Source organism: Lissotriton helveticus, chromosome 3_1 (assembly GCF_964261635.1).
Source record: "Lissotriton helveticus chromosome 3_1, aLisHel1.1, whole genome shotgun sequence".
NCBI lineage: Eukaryota > Metazoa > Chordata > Amphibia > Caudata > Salamandridae > Lissotriton > Lissotriton helveticus.
Window position 1 is genome coordinate 1,659,208,358 of NC_136061.1, and position 20,755 is coordinate 1,659,229,112.

Genomic DNA, 20,755 nt, shown 5'->3' on the forward strand with positions numbered 1-20,755 from the left:
TAACTCCATATTTTGTCTAAATACCCCCTGGATTCTGCTGGTGGCTTTTGTTGGAGTGAGTCCTGACCCCCAAGTTCTGGTCCTGAGTTTCTAGAACACTTGTCTGGTGTTGGAGTGTATCCCTCCTATCCAAACCTCACGGCTGGGACTTTGAAACTTTTTTACCAAATTTTACGCCAAAGAACAGGCAGGAGACTGGGACACCATCGTGCTGAAGCTGTCAAGGTCAAATTGCCAGTCACATTCACCTTTCTAGTCTGCCCAGTTGTAATAGATATGACCTCCAGAAAAGTTTCTAAATCGGAATGTAGAGGGCTTCACTGAGACTGAAATGAAGCTGAAGCAGATCGACGTCGAGACTTTCCTGGGCATGGACACGGGGGTTCATCCACTTAGAGATTTCCCTGCTTCATTGACAATCGCACCAGGAACCCGGACTTCAGCTAACCATCATTGTTGAAACCCGGCTCAGCTTGCCCTGCTAAAAACTCATTGACAACAACCTTTTCTGCAGGAAAGTTTGTAAGTCTGGAAGTAGCTCTTTGACTGGGAACGACCTGGGCCTCGCATTCAAATTGCGCTCCATCGTAGTCGGCTTTAAACCATAACCTTATCTAGAGGTAGTGTCATATGTTCCCACTCATTTCCCAAATTCATCAGCTTTTTTTGATGGAAATCAGGCTTAGTATCGCAGTAATCAAATGTTATATTAATACAGTCTCAAGATCTGTGGTAATAGCAGAGATGTGCAGTAATCCCAGGACCACACACTCACTCCATGACTTCACCTACGCACCTAATGAGCAAGTAAATATTTGGAGTTGCAGATATTGGCAACAGTGATAACTTTTGGATAATACATAAAAAGACTTTAGGGAAATTCTCAAGAACGTGCGATAATCATCACCAAAATCAGTTAACCCAATGTTTCATATCGACGTCTATTGCGGGAAAATAACTCTGTGTTAACGTCCTATTCACAAAATGGCGGTATGATGCAATAGTTTTCAGATAATGGGTCAAATGTCCACGATAAAGTCACTGGGATGGCGTTAAAATCTGAACCCCCAATGTGAAAAAAGTTGCAATGGGCCGAACCGCAATAAAGAAATCAGCGATAATCTTCGCCAGGCCTGCAATTCACACATGTCAGGCTGGAAAATAACTATAAAAGTAGAAAAAAAAACTACAAACAAAACCAAAATAACTGAGAAGCACATGGAGGTAGCCGGAGCAAGTACAGAGGACAACCAGAACCCCACAAACCCTACGGAGGACCAGCCTGGGACTTCGGGGTCAGGGAAAGGCAAGGAGAAGAAGAAGAGGAAGACACGAATCAGTCCACATGAAAACAGGATCATGATAACGAAGGTAACGCTGACACTATCTAAATGCCATTGGTAAACTTGTCAGCACTAAATGTTGCACTTACACTTGTCAGAGTGATGTGCTAATGCAGAGGAATGACATGCACACAGGGAATGTGTCTTGGAATGAATGTATTTGCACATGCTGTGCCTGTGGTCATTTTGTCCTGTCCCTTGATTGTTGAGGACAGTCCCAATGTGACATGCTCATGTGAAGCAACGTTTAATGGTAGTGTCCCTTCGAGCTATTCCTGCTGCTGCACTGGGGTGTGGTCCACCTGCCTCATCCTCATCATCCGGTGCATCTGGATCCATGGAGTATTGGTGCGTACACATATGTTGTGCAGCACACAACATGCAATGATCATCTTGCACACTATTTGCGGGCTGCAAAGGAGTCTTCCACCTGTTATGTACAGGCACCTGAAACGTGACTTCAACATGCCAAATGAGCGATCCACAATGCCCCTGGTGTGTTTGTGGGCCGCATTGTACTGCCTCTGGGCCTGAGTGTTCGGGGCTCGGAGGGGTGTCATCATCCACAGGCAGAATGCATATCCTTGATCAGCTGTGACAGGGGATAGAGATGTGTCAATCGGTGGTTCTGCATTCTGTGTTGGCAGGCTTAGCAGTATATTAGTGTTTGATGTGTAGGACTTTGTGATTCATGTTTGACATGTCTTGCATGTGGCAAATGAGCGGCATCTATGTGTATTACGTTGCCTCACATCTGCTCCTCACTCCACCCGAGCCTATTTACTTGTGAGCACTGCGCGGTTGCATCACTTGCACTCCTCAGACACACCATTGTCATGACTGTCTACACATGTCTACAAGCCTGACAACAACACTGTGATATTGGCCATGGAAGGTGGTCAGCCACGTGTGTGTAGGCCTATGGTCAGGATATGGTGGACCCAGAGACACATGCAGTAGTTGCTTTGGTGTCCATACCAGAAGTAAACCACGCCCGGAGCTTTGGCCTATTCATTTCCACTCCTACGCTGGCCCAGCCCACTTGGCTTACGCTTACAGTTTAGATGACATAGCTACATGTCCAAGGTCTACCCCACTGCCTGAAGTAACATGGTTGCCTCCACTGTCTACGACACCACATACACCAGCAGTATATCTCCACATGGACATGTCCGTGCTCTACATACTTGAGTCTGTCCAGCACATCACCACCTCACTTGGCATTGTGTTCATTCTGATTCATGGGTCACTTGCCTCGTTCACACATACTTGGTCCCCACCTCTCACCACATCCCGCTATTGTGTGGCAGAGGTGCCATGACGGGGATGGTTTGTCCACATGGCTGGCTCCTGTTACCACAGTTCCTTGTGTTGTCGTGTCTGGAAGGTGGGCATGTTGTTTGGCATGTTGTATGGGATGTTGTAACGTGTATTCCCACCATTGTGAGTTGCATGGTTGTGGAGTTGAGGTGTGTGGTGTATTAATTTGGTACTTACCAACAAGCAGTGCATTTCCCTAGGTGCCATCCTCGAAGCGCTGGTTGATGATGGACTGATGATGCCTGGGTACTCTGGCGACGATGTTGGTGAAGAGTTCCTGGTGGTCCACTATTGCCTGCACATTGATGGAATGCATGTGCATTCTGTTGAGGTAATTCTGTGCAGTGTCGGCAGGGGGCACAAGTAGGACATGTTTGCAGTCAATTGCCCCAACATGTGCGGGAAGCCAGCTATGGCGTAGAATCCTTTCTTGGTCTCCAGCTGTTCCTGCGCAGTGTGGGGGAAGTGAAGGTGCTGGGGTACGAAGCTGATCATGGCATCCAAGACAGTTGTGATGAACTTTGATAGGCCTGGCTGTGAGACTCCTCCGACTCTGGCGGTTGTTAGTTGTAAGGTACCAGAGGCCAACAGGTGCAGCACAGCCAGCAGCTTTGTCTGCGGTGGGATGTTGGTTGTCCGCTGTGTTGGTACCATCAGCCTGTGGGCAATATGGGTCAGGATGCAGAGGATGGTTGTCCTTTTGAGCCTGTTGTGGGCAATGACTTCCTCTGGTGTGTTTTCGGAAGGACCGCTGTCTTATTTTGTGCTGCCTGGGTGGTAGTCCGGGGGAGGGGTTGCAGGGGGGGGGTGAGGGGGGGGGGCTGGGTGTGGTGGCGGTGGGTGTTGTGGGCCATTTGGGTGTCCAAGCTGCATGATCAGTAGCTCCATGACATGTGTTGGTCTGCCGATGTGGCTATGGGCTGGGCTCCCTTTCATACTGCAGGTTGTCGTCCTGCTTAACACTAGTAAAAGGCAGGTGTTAAATCCCTGCTGCTAACTTGCCTCATCGCCTGTTTTTGGATTGCTTCGTCGGTCTGGCTGCTCGTTGAGAATATCGCAAAGTGGTGTTTTTGTGTGTTTTTGCACGGGAACGCCTACTCTGCATATCATTAGCGTTTGTTGTCGCTCTCATCTGTCGCAATGTTTTTTGCGGAAGCTATTGCTGGATAACTGGCGATATCGGCAGTTTGCACCAGCTTGAGAATGGGATGATAATGCTCTTGCCACTTTTGCTGCACTGCAGTGTCGATAACTCAGCGATAAGTCGTTGAAAATATGCCCCTTTGATGTAGCAAATAAATTGGCAGTAACAAGGTGATTCTGACCAGGCAGTGTTAGTAATTGTGGAACTATGGATACCAACCACCATAGCACTCAGTAACATTTGTATGTTTGTGCACTAAAAACTGTCGATAAGTACCTGTACAAAACATGGCCAAGCACAATATTTGCTTTTATGCTTGACTTTCTACTGGTGCATGAGTCTAAATAATCTTGTAAGGAGACAGTGTGCATATTATAGGAGCTTGTACTTTGACCAAGTTAAGTACTACAATGGTTCAAAGAAAGTATTCCTCTGATTAAACTCAACAATTGTGAGAAATAGATGAATATATGTATCAGTGAATGATTCAAGATGATTAGGATGCACATTCCATACCTCTCTTCACTTTGCTGAACATTCTTAATGCAGTGGTTCCAGTTAAATGACTGTAGGTAATTGTTCTTCCATTTTTTTACATATTGGAGATTGGTTTCTAAAACATCCATTAAAATGATTTCCTTGAAGTGCTCACATGCTGGGTGAAGCAAATGAAGATTAATGACAGCACCATAGACGACCAGAATATTCCCTTTCAAAGACCCTGTTGGAAAAATAAGAAACATTTTCACGACTTTTATTTAGTGTTCATTGTATAGCTTTGCAATCATGTCTCATATCTTTTAAAAAGCACATTAATATATGGGTGAAGAGAGCTTAAGCCCTTTCTATCATACAAGGCGTAGCTGAGCTCTCATATTTTCCATGTCAATGCATAAGTAACTCCCCTAATCCAGGATATTTCTTTGGATATTTGTACTTGTATTGTTGTAGTCTTGATTTTATGAAGTGGTGAACATGACTACACATGGCAGCAGCATTCAAAGAGAAACCTCTGCTGTAGAGTTATACATACATGAAATGGGAAAATCTGAGAGCTTTGGGCATATATAATACAGATCTCCAGGAGCAGGACAGTGAGAGAATGTCATGTAGATTATGAATCATGTAGCAATTTACTAAGCCCCAATTTTGCTGATTTTTCTCATATTTTCAGATACTATCAAACAGATCTGTTATGGCACAAGTTCCAGCTGACTTAATAGTTTGTAATTACTGCTGGGTTTAAGTAAGACCATGGGGCATATTAGCAAGAACCTAGTTAAAATGATTCCAATAGAAGCCCAGGTTAGATGTCCTGCACATCTATCCTGGGCTTCTACTGGAATTCTATAACGCATATTAGCAATTCCATTATCGCTGTTTTACCAGCCGTTTCCTGCTGCTCAACGGCGATAACTTTAACGAAGTTCTCGCTAATATACCCCTGTGTTCCTTTCTCCTGTTTACATATTATTCACATACATGCCAAGGTTTAATTGTTGTTACTAAATGTGATGCCTGTACTCATGTTACAAGGGCCCCTGCTTCTCCCTTTATTATTGATTTAAGTGGTAAATCCCTTGCCAAAATCCTTGTTCAAAAGGAATGTTGTGCTCGTTTAGACATTGGCGCAATTGGCCCCCATACCTTCAGAGTCGGGAAGTGCCTATGTATGTAGCTGTGTGGCAGTTCCTATGTAAAAGTTAGTTTCCAGTCCTGCTTGGAGGATATTTTTACTTAAACTGCTGTTGCTAGTACAATGTGAGCAAAGTTTGTGTGAAAATACAAATGTCAGACACATCACTGTGTCATGGCAGCATGACAGTCCCTTCCTACAGACACATTAGACAATGCACATAGAAGTTAAATAATTTCTATTGAATTAAATGTGGCAATATACATATTTTTAAAATCTCGAAGCTACCAAAAACATAAGGAAGGAAGGAAAAGGGCACCGGAGAAAGGAGAAAGGATGCCAGGAGAATATACGTGCCAATGTAAACATTAAATATTGATTAAGTAGACTGTTAAGACCTTTACAATTGGGACATTGTCGGTACACCACAGTTATCAAATCAGTTGGATATACAAGGAGAAGCAATGTAAGACTTGACTTAACTGCCTAATTCTTATTACATTATATGGACCCTGACTATCGTAAATACATTTTATTTCAATAAGGATAGCATTGGTACCTTAAAATAGACGTGACATTATTTGTTCATTATTTGTGTAGTCACTTTGAAAATATCTGAGCATTGTTGATTTTGTGTTCGTTGTCCCATGTGTTTCCCATTTTTTATGTTTTTGGTTGCTTCAAGATTTAATAAATATCTGTATTACCCCATCCAATTTCCATTGTCATAGAAAATATTTAACTTCTATGTGCATTGTCTAATGTATCTGTAGGAAGGAACCGCTTGTTGCTCTAGAAATAACTGTACCCATGGTCCCTTACACACCTTTGGGTTCCCTTGTCTATGAAAACACATGGCAGTGTAACAGGTCAGTCACATTTATTGTGTTTTAAAACACAATCTACAAAGTGAGGTTAGCGTTGACAAAACATATAAAGCCTTGTAATCAAGGAAGAGAGAGAGTAACTAGTATGGCTAGTTTGTTTCCCCAAGGTATCATGTATAAACAAAGAGAACTAGCTACCGGGGTGATATTTGCCTTCTATGTGTCTACATGGAAAACCATTTGGTTTTAATGAAGGCCCTCACCCACCGACCTAGTTGGTGGCATGCTTCATCATCAGGCCCCACCAGAGGCACCGAGTGTGCCTCAGGTGTGCTGCGACACCAGATTACTGCGGAGCAGGTTTTGGAACGTGAGTGTGCTGTGCTGATGCGTTGTGTGAGGTTTTAAAATACCGTCCTTGGGGTCCCAAGAAGATACTTTATTAGTGGGCCCTAGGCAGTAATTAAAACAAAGGCTTCGGACGTGTAGGGGTGCACTTATGGTCTCCCACATCTAGTGTGGTCGACTAGTTTCAGCCAGGCCTTCTTTCTAAACTGGCTTTCATCAGGACCTTTTATGTGTGGGGGTGTTACAGGGATAAATATTTGGGTCAATGCCCTGTATGTGTAGCACGCGCTAAGGTGCTTTTATATGTGAGAGGTGTTTCCTCTCCGAGTTGTACTCCTAAGTTCAGAGGACAAACTCCCAGGAGCTCCGCCGGAGGGACAGGACTAAATGCACTTTGACAGGGTCTCCAGACCCTTTGGTACACCTGTTGTCCGGCCGCGAGTTCCGATGGATTGTTCTCTTTGTTTATACAAAACATATAAAGCCCCATTTGAGCTGAGAGTTTTTTTTCTCAGCACTTGGGTAACAGTGGAATAGCTACTAGAGAAAATGGAACTTGAGAAGAGGGATTTATCATATATCAGGCAGTATCTGTAGACTCAAAGGGGAAGGGCCAGCCAAGAAATGAAAACCTGGGGCCTCATTTATGAGGCCTTGAGTCAGTTTTGCGCTTCGGATGCATCACTTTTTGTGACACATCAGCAGCGTAAAACATGCCTCCTGTTGCGCACTATTTACAAAGTGACGCATCTAAGCAGATGGGTCACTTTGTAAACCCCTGGGCTACATTATACCTGCATCAGGTATAATGTATGCAGGGGGTGGCGTTCCCCCTCAAAAAGCCTCGTAGAAGTGACGCAATGAAATCTATGACATTTCACTGCATCACTTCCAGGACGACGTTGCATCAAAATCTTGCGCCTGCCTCACAGCAGGCGTAAGACTGACGCAGGCCCTTTCAGAAGGGGCTTGCCCAATGTGAAAGGACGCATTGCTGGAGTTGCATCACTTTCGTGATACACTCCATCAATGCGTCACTTTTGCGCTTACAGATACGTCAGAAATACTGACATATCTGTAACTCCTTGCGACATGAGGCGTCATACATTAAATATGATGCATCAGGTATGTCGCAAGGAGTGCGCACTGAGGAGTGACGCATCGCTGCTTTCACGCAGCGATGCGTCATTTCTCATAAATGAGGCCCCTGGTTTGGACAGAGAATGTTATATGTGAAGACTTGACAAGAAATAGGTAAGGAATTGAACATGAGTTGCTCCCACATTATGTTGTATACCTCAAGGTATATTGTTCATTATACATGTTGTTTATAGAAAACTGTCTTCCTGCGTAAAAAACCCAGAACAAGATTTATCATAGAGCTCACGGCAGGTAGCACAAGGGCAACACAACACTAAAGTCAAACTCACCAAGCATCGCAAGATCACCTTGCGTGGCCCTGCAGGGCTTGGTAAATGTGGAGAGTAGTAAGATAATGACTTGTGTTACTCTGTGCCAGGGAGGAGTTACATGGGTGGAATGTTAAGTTCCCACGTATCCACTCATGGATTTTTCCCCTGCATTCCCAGATTTACTTTGAGTAGTAGACCTGGGAAAGCATTGAAATGCTACATTTTCCTGGATCAGGCTTAACAAGGAAAAATATGTTTATTTCTCCTATTTCTTTCCTCTTGCTACATGTGCTGCATTCCGCTGTACACATAGAAAGAGGAACAAGCCTCAAAGGATTGTTTTTGTGCATGAAGGTGTCCCTTCCTGAACAAAAACAATCCTGCCTACAACGCAGGCACTCTCGCACCATGGCGCAAGGGGGCTCGCATTGGCGCAAGGCAGCACATTGTGCCTCAGAGGAAGGAGTGGGCAGGTATGTGCCACATAATGTTAACCATGGCACATTGCTACCCTCTCCCTTTCAAGGAGGCACAGTGAAGCAAGGTGTTCTGCTTAGTTTCTTGATGCCAGATAAATCTGGACCCTATTTTATTTGTTGTGGATTTGGTAAATCCACTATCTACATTGGAAACTGTCTTTGAAGTGCATAGAACTTCCTGACTCACTGGCTCCAACCAGGCTGCAGTGACAATAAAGGGTCATTAGGCCTTTTTGAGGAGACAGGACGTAGCCCATTCAGGACCAAGTGGGGCTGTGCTCAACTCTGTCTGCCTCATCTTGCCAGTTAATGGCCCATTGAGGTACTCCTAATCCCTCTATTGTGTGACTTCCTGAAAGGAATTTGCAAAGTCTTACAACTACACCCAGTCATGTTACACAAGACATGATTCAGGCACAAAAGGGCTAAGGTCAGGATAATGGCAGCTTTCTGAAAATTGGGGGCCTCATTTACAAAAGCGGACGCATCGCTGCATCAAGGCAGTAATGCTTCAGAAAACGTGTGCTTTGTTATGTCAGTTTAAAACGCCATGGAGGTGCAGTATTTACGATACAGCCCACCATGACATAGCCCATATGGTGCATCAAAAAAATGATGCATCCTTGGGCAGGATATCATAGGGCAAACTGATGCTGGGCAGCAAAATTGATGTAAGGCTGGTTTGTGACATGTAAAGTGACGCTAATCACCTACACATCACTTTTTTTTAAGTTCAAAATCAAGTTTATTAAAGAAGAACATGGTAATAATACAAATCTAGAACAATACTAATAAGGGAGCAATGATGGAGAAATAATAAGGAGGGAGTAGGGGGGAGGGGAAATAAAAACGTACAATGATGAAGTAATAAAAAAGGAGAGCAAGTCAATTCAATATAATCATTACAATAACAAAATATAGAAGTGAATCGTAATTAGGAATGCACAAAAATGAAGGGTATAGTAAATAAATAATGTAATAGAATGCAAATACGGCAATGCAGTAACATAGAATGGTTAAATAGAAAGGAATGTGAAGGGCATCAAGGAGGTTTAGGGACCTCCTGCTGCGCAGGTCGAGGGCGAAAAGAACATAATGCACATTTATCTAAAAACAATGTAATAGGAAGCCATAAGTCAGCACGCTTATTTGCCAGCTGTGGAGGAAAGACAAAAGCAGTATCGAGTCTGTGGTTATGACAGACATTATACCACCAAGCTTTAAAAGTAATACTGGATGTAGACTTCCAATTGATCGTGATCTGTTGAGAAGCAACCGCTAATAATAAATCAACAATTCGAACATTAAGGTCATTACGATCCCAACAAGGGGATAGGCTACCTAGAAAAACATGAGCATTCGAAAAGGGAATATTAGTGGAAAAAATGACATTAATTTGAGCCCAAACTTGCAACCAGAAGGCATGAACATTCTTGCAAAGGAACAACATGTGAAACAGGGTAGCGTGTGGGGAGGCACATGACCAACAAGTATCGGGCGTGTTAGGGAAACGTTTGTGAAGGGTGGAAGGAGTGTGTAATAAACGGTTATAAATGAAGAATAGGGATTGCACCAAGGAAGCAGCCCTGGAGGATTTACGAATCTTTAACCAGATCCTATCCCAAAGGTGCGTCGGCCAGGAGAGGGAAAAATCAGTCTCCCACTGCTCCTCAACTTTGCTTTTAAGTCTGGGAATAATGTGGACATGAAGCTGTTTATAAAGAACAGAAGCCTTTGGAAGGGTGAGTAAAGTGGAATGAAGGTGTGCAATAGGGTCTGGAGTAGGTGTAGTAGGAGGAGAGGCAGGAAGTGTAACATACACGTCCATAACTGATGCCTTAAGGAGAATATACTGGGAAAGACAGGAGAGGGGTAGGTGAAAGGTGAGACGGAGAGTGGAAAAGGGTATAAAAGTGGAGTGTGAAAACAATTGAGAAACCCAAAGCAGTCCTTTGGATCTCCAAGACTTCCATAGGATGGGTTTACCTCGGATCAGAAGGTATTTATTATTCCAGATAGTTGAGGAGAGGAAGGCAGCAATACAAGTAGGAGCCGGAGGGTGAGAAGAAAGGAGGAGTTTGAGGGTGAACTTATGAATAGGGGTAAGGAGCGAGGCAGGCTTGCGGGAAAAGGAGATGCATTCAGCAAAAGAGAAAGGGGAAAGAAAGAGGCGCTCCACCTTTGTCCATAAAGGGCATGGAGAATCAGGGTCTTGCAACCAGAAGGAAGATTGACGTAGCAAAAAGGCCTTATGATAAGCAGAGAAATTTGGAAAGTTGACCCCACCTTCGGAGGTGGGACGACTAAGTCTAGCTAAAGACATTCTGGGTTTGTTTTTATGCCAAAGAAAGGAAGATAAAACTGAATGTATTTTTTTGATGAGTTTGGCTGGAATGGGAACGGGAATATTGGATAAGGTATAAAGAATAATAGGGGTAATCATCATCTTGATGGTATCAAGGCGACCCCACCAGGACAAGTAAAGGGGATGCCATCTAGCTGTGAGATCAGATATTTTCTGGATGCACTTGGTTAAACAAAGGGAGACAGTGTCACGAATGGAGGGGGTAATATGTAAACCTAGGTATTTAATATTGGAAGGACTCCAGGTGAAGTTTGAGGCAGTGAAATCATGTTTAAAAGTAAACTTTGTTAAAGGTAAAATTTTGCATTTGTCATTATTAAGTTTATAACCAGAGACTGAGGAATAATGTTGTACTTCTGTTAAAAAAGCAGGGATGGAAACAGTAGGATTTGAAATAAATAACAAAATGTCGTCCGCGTAAGCAGCCATTTTTATGGAGAGCTCTGTTGTACTGAAACCAGTAATATTAGGGTTTTGACGAAGTTTGGATAAAAAAGGTTCGAGGGCCAGGTTAAAAAGGAAGGGAGAAAGGGGACATCCTTGACGGACACCTCTACCAAGATTAAAATAAGGAGAGATTTGGCCATTAGCGAAAACTGCAGCCCGGGGATGAGAGTATAACAATGAGACTAGGGAGATAAATTTAGGACCGAATCCAAACCAAGTAAGGGTGTGAAAAAGGTACGGCCATTCGACCCTGTCGAATGCCTTTTCAGCATCCAATGCTATGGCTGCAAGGGGAGATTGGAGACGAGAAGATTTCGTTAAGATGTTGAATAGGAGCCGTGTATTATCTGTAATGTAACGGCCTTTAACAAAGCCAGATTGTTCATCTCCAAGCAGGTCAGGGAGCAAATGATCTAATCTCATTGCCAATAATTTAGCGAAGATTTTGTAATCTATATTAACTAGTGAAATAGGTCTGTAATTTTTACAATATTGGACGTCTTTTCCGGGTTTGGGAATTAGACAAATATGGGCGTCTGAAAAAGTACCAGAAGAAGTGCCCATGTCAGTAAAGGAGGATATAAGGGAGTGAAGTTTTGGAATAAGAAGCTTCGAAAAGTGGAGATAAAACTCAACAGTGAACCCGTCAGGGCCAGGGGCTTTGTTCAGTTTCAAACGATGAAGAGCAGCAAATAATTCCGTTTGTGAGGCATCAGATTCTAAGGAGGAGAGGTCAAGAGGGAAGGAAGGGGGGGCTTGAATAGTGGAAAAAAAGTGAGTAAGAGACTGAGGAGAAGAGGGTGTATCTGAAGTGTATAAAGACTCATAAAAATGTGAGAAAGTAGCAAGAATGTCAGCATCTTTATGTTGTAAATGGGCATTATCATCATAAATTGATTCAATATTGACCTTATTTTGTTTGATCTTTAAGTAATTAGCAAGAATCTTCCCAGCCTTGTTCGAAGGGGAGGTACGAGAAGAGGTTGGGGGGGGAGGAGCCAGGTGGGAGAGGCAACACAACTGAGGGCTTCCGGGCAAGGAACCAGGGAGACGACATCGTACGATGGGGAGTTCCTGCGGAAACAAAGACGGGGTAAAACTGAGACAATAATACAAAGAGCAATAGCAAAAAATGAAGAGAGGGGAATGAAACTAAATAAAAGCATTACTATATTAAAAAGGAATAGGATAAACAAGCAATCAGAAAATTCCAAAAAGGGGAAAGACACATTAACTGAACATAGGAGGAGAACAAGAACTGTGCCAGCATAACCAAGTAATCAGCCAAAAACATGAGGCAAATAACAACATAACATTAAGAGAGCTGTAATGTGAAAACAAGCGTGTGATGCGAAAAGTCAACCAGGAGAGGAAGACGAAGGGCCAGAGGTATCCATGGTAGAGGTACGGTGTGCATTAATGAAGCTCTGCAATCTCACAGGATCCTCATAAGTGGTGGTCATATTATTGTAGCTGACCTTAAACAGACATGGATGATACAGGCCATATCGGGCACCCATGACACGGAGGGACTCTCTCATGCTGAGGAAGGCTTTTCTACGATTAGCAGTTGCTTTAGCATAGTCCTGGGCAAAGAACAATGGAGAATCAAGCCAAGACAGTTTGGGAATAGCCTTGGCAGCTGCTAGAACTTTCAGGAAGTCCGTGTATTCCAGGAAATAAAGAATGACCCCTCTTGGCTTTTGTGACATGGAGAGGGATGTAGGCAGACGGCCTAGACGATGCGCCCGTTGAATGTTGAGAGAGGTATCCTGTGGCATATGTAGCAGTTTGGGAAGGAAAGACTTGAAAAAGGCAAGCGGGTCAGACCCTTCAAGATTTTCCGCCAGGCCGTAAATGCGAAGATTATTACGTCTGCCTCTATTTTCCAACTCCTCCACCTGCTTCTGAAGGGCTCCTACTTGCGAGGACAAGTGCGCAACTTTAGTTTGAGATTCTTGAAAAGATGCGACAGAGTGCTCTACCGTAGAGACTCTCGTTTCAATTTGAGACCAATTATCTGTCAGAACTTGGAGTTTGGTGTTAGTTTCCTCCATGAAGGGGCGTAAGGTCCCAATTTCCTCAAGGAAGGGACGAAAAGAGCGGATTTCTTCCAATAAGAGTTCCATGGATACAGGTGACGATGATTTAGGTGGAGACGGAGGATGCTTTTTTAGCCGTTTGGCAGAGACTTTTCCTGAAGAAGTAGGAGAAGGCGCTTCCATGAGTGTCTCCGAGTCTGAGGGTGGAAGGGAGTCTTCCAGTTGGGACAAAGCTGAAAAAACTTTAGAGTTCTTAACAAAAGCCACTTTTGCAGGTGCCTTCGGTGAGAAGCGAGACATTTGTTGTTGTTTGCCCATGTAGAGGAGCCCAAACGAAGAATGGCAAACACTTGGTGGTAGCGCTCAAAAACACTAGACACAACTTAGTAAAAGCACTAGACAACCACCCCAATTATGAGGAATGAAGCCTGAGGAAATTAAAGAGGGAAAATTGATAGATACATGCGATGGAAGCAGTAATGAGGTGAATCATTGAAGAAAATACTGCAGACAGGGATCATGCACCATTGGAGGATGAAAACACATAGGTAATTGCATCGCGGTGAAAAAGTAAAACCTTCACTGAGAAACATGAAGCATTAAATTGTACATGAAGAACATCAGGAAGGAAGAAAATGTCCAACTCATAAAATATACATTTAGAAGTGTATCATCATGGCAGTGCTAAGAGTAGAAGCAGGCATGTAAGGAATAGCTGCAGCATAGATTTAAGTCTGAGGTAGAGAAATTGCACTGTTGAAATAAGTCTTGAGCAAAAACATTAGCTAGCGGGGATAGTAAGTAATCTACCACCCCTGCTTGCAAAGAGCTTTAATTAAGGCAACAAAAAAAATCGTTGTAGAAGGCAACCAGGCATGAATGTGCCATGTAGAAATTAAGCCTGGAGGCGGAGTTGAAGCAGAGAAAACATACCGCTGTGTAAGGAGAAAAGATCCAGAGCGCACAAAATGGCGGTCGCGCTGTGTGGAGAATTATAGAAAACTGCCGGTATGAAGTGTCAGTGAAGCAAAACAGCAAGCTTGTACCTCATAGGGGCTGGAGAGGCATTCCACGAATATTACAGCAGACGCTCTGATGCTGGGCAGGCGAACCACTCACGTCTCCGTCAGGGGCTGCTCCGTGACGGGGCTCGCGAAATGGCGTCAGTGAACGCCGGAGCGCCCTTGCGGGAGAAACGGTGATTACTTGCTTCTCCGACGCCGGAAATGAAGTCTCAGGAGCACCGCCGCATGCCGAAGGTAGTCCGACGGCAATACAGGGATGCAGCACAGGAACTACGTGCTGGAAGGAGAAGGTCTCCCGGTGCCTCGTCGGAGCCTCACGGAGTCGCCGCCATCTTCCACGGCGCCAAGCCACGCCCCCCTCCACGGCGCCAAGCCACGCCCCCCACCTACACATCACTTTTGAGTGCGTCAAACGTCAGAAATATTTATTTTTAAATGAAGCATCGAGGGGAAATAAATTGCACACCTCACACTAGGCAGCCATGGAACAAAGAGCAGCAGCCTGGGCAACAACCCCAACAACCCCAGCACCAGACAGACTCCCAGGGGAAGAGGAGTTGAAATATCAGTGAGGAGGAGAATTTCATTTTGATCACAAAAGTGACAAAGTATTAACACCTGTTATTTGTCACCTCCAAATTGCCATTAGGGAAGAAAGATGCCATTTGGAAGTCCATAGTGGCCAAGATCAACAATGTTGGACAAGTGAAGGGGCGTGGCTAGCCAGCAATGATGGCAGACGCACTTGAAAGAGCTACGCATTGTGGCCCGATAATGGACAAATTCTCCTGTGCAGACTGTAGGCACCACACCGTTTCGGTTGCACCAGAGGTCCCCTACAATAGGTAGAACTCAACAGGAGCCGCCGGTTGGGGCAGGCCGCCACACTTGCTGAGATATGGCCGCTAGGCCAGTCGGGCATGGCATCGCGGTAAGACACAGATGAGACAGGGCCGCTATCTATGGACTGCTGCCTGCGGCCGCCCACCGCGGCTCGGATCATGCCCCCCTGATCTAGGCGGGGGGATGCACTGATCCTGATCTTCCTCAACCCACCGAGTGGCTGCCGCAGCTGGAGCTGCTCTGCGCCAGACATGAGTGGTGGGGCGCCTACCCTTTCGGGGGGCCGGCAGGCCACACCAGAACCTTGGAGGTAAGGAGCACAATCTTGGCTGCACCGGAGAGTCCTTTCAGCCAGTGGAGCCTGAGAGGAACTGCCGGTTGGGGCAAGATGCCTTTTTGGATGAGCCACAGCCACCAGGCCCGAAACATCACGATGAGACACAGCCAGGACGAGGCTGCTCCCTGCCAACTGACACCTGCGACTGTGCGCCAAGATCATGCCCCCTGATTGGACCGGTTGGCAAGGCTCCTACCTTCTCTGGGGGTCAACGTGCCACACCGGAACTTCAGAGGTGAGGTGGAGGTTGTCGCTGGGGTGCTCTCTCCCTCGATGGGCGGAGACAACTGCAGAGGCCTGTTGGGACCTGCTGGACCCAGACGAGTGAATCCGTGGGAGGATCAGGTGGCACTGGGGGGGGCCCTGTGTTCGTACAGACCTGATCTCTGGAGAGGCCACCCTGCTGTAGTGGGTGTGTGCCGAACAGCAGCTTGCGGCTTCACTTCGCCCCGGACACATGCTGGTGGAGAGACGGCCTTTTGCCTGGGCTGCAGCAGTGAAAATCCTCCCCCTCTGAAACTGAGTCTGACCTATCAAGCGGGGCGTTCCTCTGAGGCTTGATTGGGCTGGCTGGCCGGGCCTACAGTGAGGCCTATAACGATGCTGGTGCCCAAGCAGGAGCGGACCTGAAGGGTGTAGCAGCCCTGGACCTGGCTTACCAGTCGGGACTCGGACGGAGAGCTGTCTGTGTGCATCTGAGCTGGTGGACCCGGGCCTGACAAAACTAGGGAGAGGCAAAGCTGGGCTAGATATGAGCTGACTCGGTTGCGTACAGTGAAGCACCCTGCCGAGAGAGTGCTCCTCGGACCTAACAATGCATGCTCTTGTGAGGCCCTATTCAGTAGAAGGTTGAACTGTGAATGAAATTTGAAATTTTGAAATTTGAAATTTTGAAATTTAAACTTTATTGTTTAGTTAATTAAAACCATAACAATTTGATGTATTTCGCACACACATTATAAAAGTTTATAAATTATCATTTAAAAAGGATTAAAAAACATTTTATAAGAACAGGAATTAAGAGTCAATGATTTTTCCAGATTATTAACAGTTGGGGTCTTCGTGTTGTTTAAGATATTTCTCAAATGCTTGCAAGAACTTCACCAGCTTGCAATGCATTCGAGGGGCAGTTATATCCAGGCTTCCAATTATAGCAGATCTACATGTTTGTAGCTTCTTGATCCGAAAACTTTGCTTTAAAAGGTATGTACGTTCCTTAGACAACATCCTACAGTGGCAGATTATATGTATTAAATCTTCTTTGGGGCTACCACACAATCGACATTTTACAGCTACGTGCTGATTCCAAGCTGGTTCCTCTGCCAATATCGGGAATTTGCCAAATCGCAGTAACATCAGCTTTCTTTTAATAAAAATGGAATATGTTGTTTCCAGATACACTGCTGGGGTTAGTGTTTTATAGCTGTTTATCACAGCCCAGGAGTGCGAGCGATGGGAAAAAATCTCTTTGTCCAATACCAATGAATGGAATTTGGCCGCTTTATTTAATGCTTGTTTTAGTGCTGCAAATGACAGGTTTTTGTCCCATAGGGTTTTTGAACAAGTCACCTCCAAAGCGTGTGTGAGGAATTCATTCGCTTTGGATTTTTTTGGGGATTCAAGCTCTTGCCATGAATGGTTGGGGGCTATATTTGTGAACTGTGAGCAGAGGGCCTGTGACCTGGTCATTGCTGCGTGATTAGAGGGCTCCCATACACGAGCTGGGTGGCGTACCTAGCAGAGGCCACTATAAGTCCCAACACGCATGACGCCCCCCAGAATGACCTACTAACAAATGGTGGGCTTGCAGTGGAGATCTACTGACGAGTTGGGGCATATGCGGGGATACACAAGAGGCTCTGTGCATGGCTGTGATTTCACTGGACCATAAATATGGCTGAGCCCCATGAAAGTGTACTGTGGCTGTCGGGTGATATACTTATAGAAGAGGCCGACCACACTGCAAGTGTCAGACACCACCAGAGCCTGCAAACCTATGCAGTGTGTGGGGTATATGGAGAGGCCCCCCTCCACTCACAGGCCCTGCATGGGCACACACGAGGAAGCCAGCCACTCCTTTGCCATACGGCCGCTTGTCACCTGCAGCACAGCATGGGCAGAAACTGGACAGGCACGGGGGTCACAAACCCTGAGCCAGCACCAGACCTCACGCAGCCAGTCCAGTCTCATGCAGCGAGCGGCTCACAACAGTCCACACTGGAAACCAAATAGAATCGGTGTTCCAAGTGGTGGCGAGCATCAGTGGGACCCTCGTACAAACTAGAGCATCCGTAGAAAGCCGCATTGACAAGGTCACGTCTGAATTTACCCTCCTGCAAGCAGACCACAAGACACTGGCAGCAACAGTAGGAGAACTGGCGGCAGAAACTGCTGAGATCGCTCTGACCATGAAGGCGCTGGCCGTTGATGTGCAGGAACTCAATGCGCATCTGCGGTCATTGGAGCACATAGTGGATGATGCGGAAGGCCACTCCTGCCGCAACAATGTCCGTGTCGGGGGGCTGGCGGAGGGTGCAGAGGGCCGCGATGCGGTTGCTTGCATGGAATCCTGGATGAAATCTTTACTTACCTTAGTGGAGTCGTGTGGCTCACTGGTTAGAGGTGGCAGACCCGGAAGCAGAGGACGGCCCGGGACCAGGGTTCAATTCCCGACGCGGCAGGGTCGTGGACCAGGGTCAGCCGACTCGATAATTCTCGCCTCGGTGCCCACTCTAATCAGGGATCACACTCGGCAACTCTGGGCAGTAGCTTGCCTCATCTCCACAACGGCCCCCCACATACGCCGGGGATGCCTGGTTTCACCTTGGAGATACACAGGGAAAGCCAGGATGGGTTCCCCAGCAGTCTATAGCGCAGAGATACTCCTTCGGGAGTCGATTCTAGCGCGTTAGAAACCCACAATTAATTAATTACTGCCTGCAGAGTTGCTCTCCCCTTATTTTGCAGTGGAGCGGGCGCACAGAGTTCTATCGGGCCACCCGCCACCTGGGGCAAGACCTAGCCCATTCCTATTCTGTATGTTGAACTTCAAACACAGAGACGCAAACCAGGCGCTTGGAATCCATTCTCATGGCAATTCCCAGGTCCTCTTCCTCAGGACTACGCCGCAGGTGTGCAGAAGAGGCGCAGTACTTTCCTCCCTATTAAAAGACGGTTGCGCAAACTTGACATAAAATACTCCCTCATATTTCCGGCTCACCTCTGAGTGGTTGAGGATGGGTCCACTCACTTCTTCAATGACGCTGCAGATGCGTGGGGCTGGCTTGAGTCCATGGGCCATTATACCCCACCCAGTCAGAGAGGGGCAGCAAGAGAGGCGAACGTGAGGAGGCACAGAAACCATCGCAGAAGACACAGGTTATGGACAGCAGATTCGCCAAGACAACTTACGGTGGCTCCTGATCCACAAAGGTGTTCCAAGAGAGACAAGGTGTCCTCAGAGCAGTGAAGAACATGAGAAGCAGGCGACCTAGCAAAAACTCTGATACTTCCTCTGAGAGCTCGCTGAGTGTGGATAGCTGGCTGGCCATGTGGCCTGCTGGTGAAGGCTCGCAGTTGCCTCATGTGGTGACACTGCGGACAATTTAATGTAAAGAAATGTTGTATGTGTTGCCAAATCGGTATACACCTGCGGCAACTTAGGGCACCTAGTAACGCAGGTCAGACACCTCACAAGACACCCCACTAACAATAGGCATGTGGCGCGCTGGCTACTGGACGCCCGGTGTACCGCATAAGTTTAACACACCAGGTGCATTCACTTGAGACAAACGGGCCCGCAGCGAAGAGGTACTCCTTACTACCTATAAGCCAACAAGCCATTTCCCCTGACATGTTTGAACCGGCGTGCGTAACCAACAGTTGCTATGTGGCATTTTTCAGTGTTTGGGCAGGTACCTGATGTCTCTCTGCTCTACCCGAGTTCTGTCCTACACAACTCCCTCTCAAGCCAACTCCGCAAAGCATCGTTCATACGTACTTTCATCCTTTATGCTTGCTACACACGGTCTCTGCCCACACTAGGCACAGCTGTCTCTCCCCAGGGATGTTGGGTTGGGCGAGTGCAGTACTACACTCCTCTCTTGCAGTGTGCCACACACCAACATAACCACCTAGAATGTCTGGGGCTGCATTCACCGTCATGCAGAGACAACATCTACGCGTACCTTAAATGCCACAAACCTCACATAGCGCTCTTAAAAGAGACGCAAGTATCACAGCCTGAGATCCACAGACTACAGCAGTGATGGAAAGGTCAGATGCTGGCTACAGGCTATTCTTCAATACGCCAGGGGGCTCTCTTCTGGATCAGGCCAGGGACACTCTTTACACCAGCAGAGACCGAGATTGATACCTATGGCAGATATGTCTCGACTAGAGGAAAACTGAACATGAAGTGCATAGTGTTAGGCTCCATTTATGCCCCGAACACGAACCAGAGTGCGTTCTGGACCACACTATCTGACATACTATTGCACTGGTGCTATGTACCATGGCTGCTTGGCAGCAATTTTAATATGGTTCTATACACCACTATTGACAGGTCCTTCCCTACATTGATTACCACTAGTACAGCTTGTAAAGCGTGAGCACTGGGCAAGTGGCTGCACCGCTGGGGGCGGTCTGATGTCTGGAGGGCACTTAACCCACAGTCGCGCCTTTACTCCTTCTACTCAAACCCGCATGGTCTGCATGTCCATATCAACTGCTTTGTTGCGTCCAAACAGGTGCTGCCTCAGTGCACAGCAGCAGATTACATGGGTAGAATGCATTCAGATCACAGCCCCCACACGCTACACTTGCGGGGCGATTAGATGGGACCCACCACCCATCTCTGGAGACTGTATCCCCTGGCGCTCGAGGATTCCCCTTTCAGCAGGCAGTAATGAGGCGATAGGCACATATTTTGACAATAACACTGGCTCCGTCAGATACACGAATATACTATTGGATGTGGGTAAGGCTACGATCAGAGGGCGTTGCCTAGGTTTAAGCCGGTCCGTTAGAAAACAGCTTGATGATGAGATAAGCTGCATTGAGCACACCCTCACTAAACTAGAGGCTGAATTGGCCAGCGGCGGAGATACGCAGCTGCCGCTAGACTCGCAAAGACAGAGGCATATGGAGGTACTGGAGAGGTTGTGATTCCTAAATTACTTCTCACAT

General features: G+C 46.3%; 1 protein-coding gene across 1 annotated transcript in view; it reads right to left on the bottom strand.

The window, feature by feature from the left end:
• The window catches only part of LOC144825081 (nicotinamide N-methyltransferase-like), a 145,069-nt gene that overhangs the window by 79,309 nt on the left and 45,005 nt on the right, over positions 1-20,755 (bottom strand). Inside the window, exon 2 of the mRNA XM_078683986.1 lies at positions 4,324-4,528. Coding sequence (XP_078540112.1) covers positions 4,324-4,528 — 205 coding nt within the window. The remainder of the gene's footprint in view (positions 1-4,323; positions 4,529-20,755) is intronic.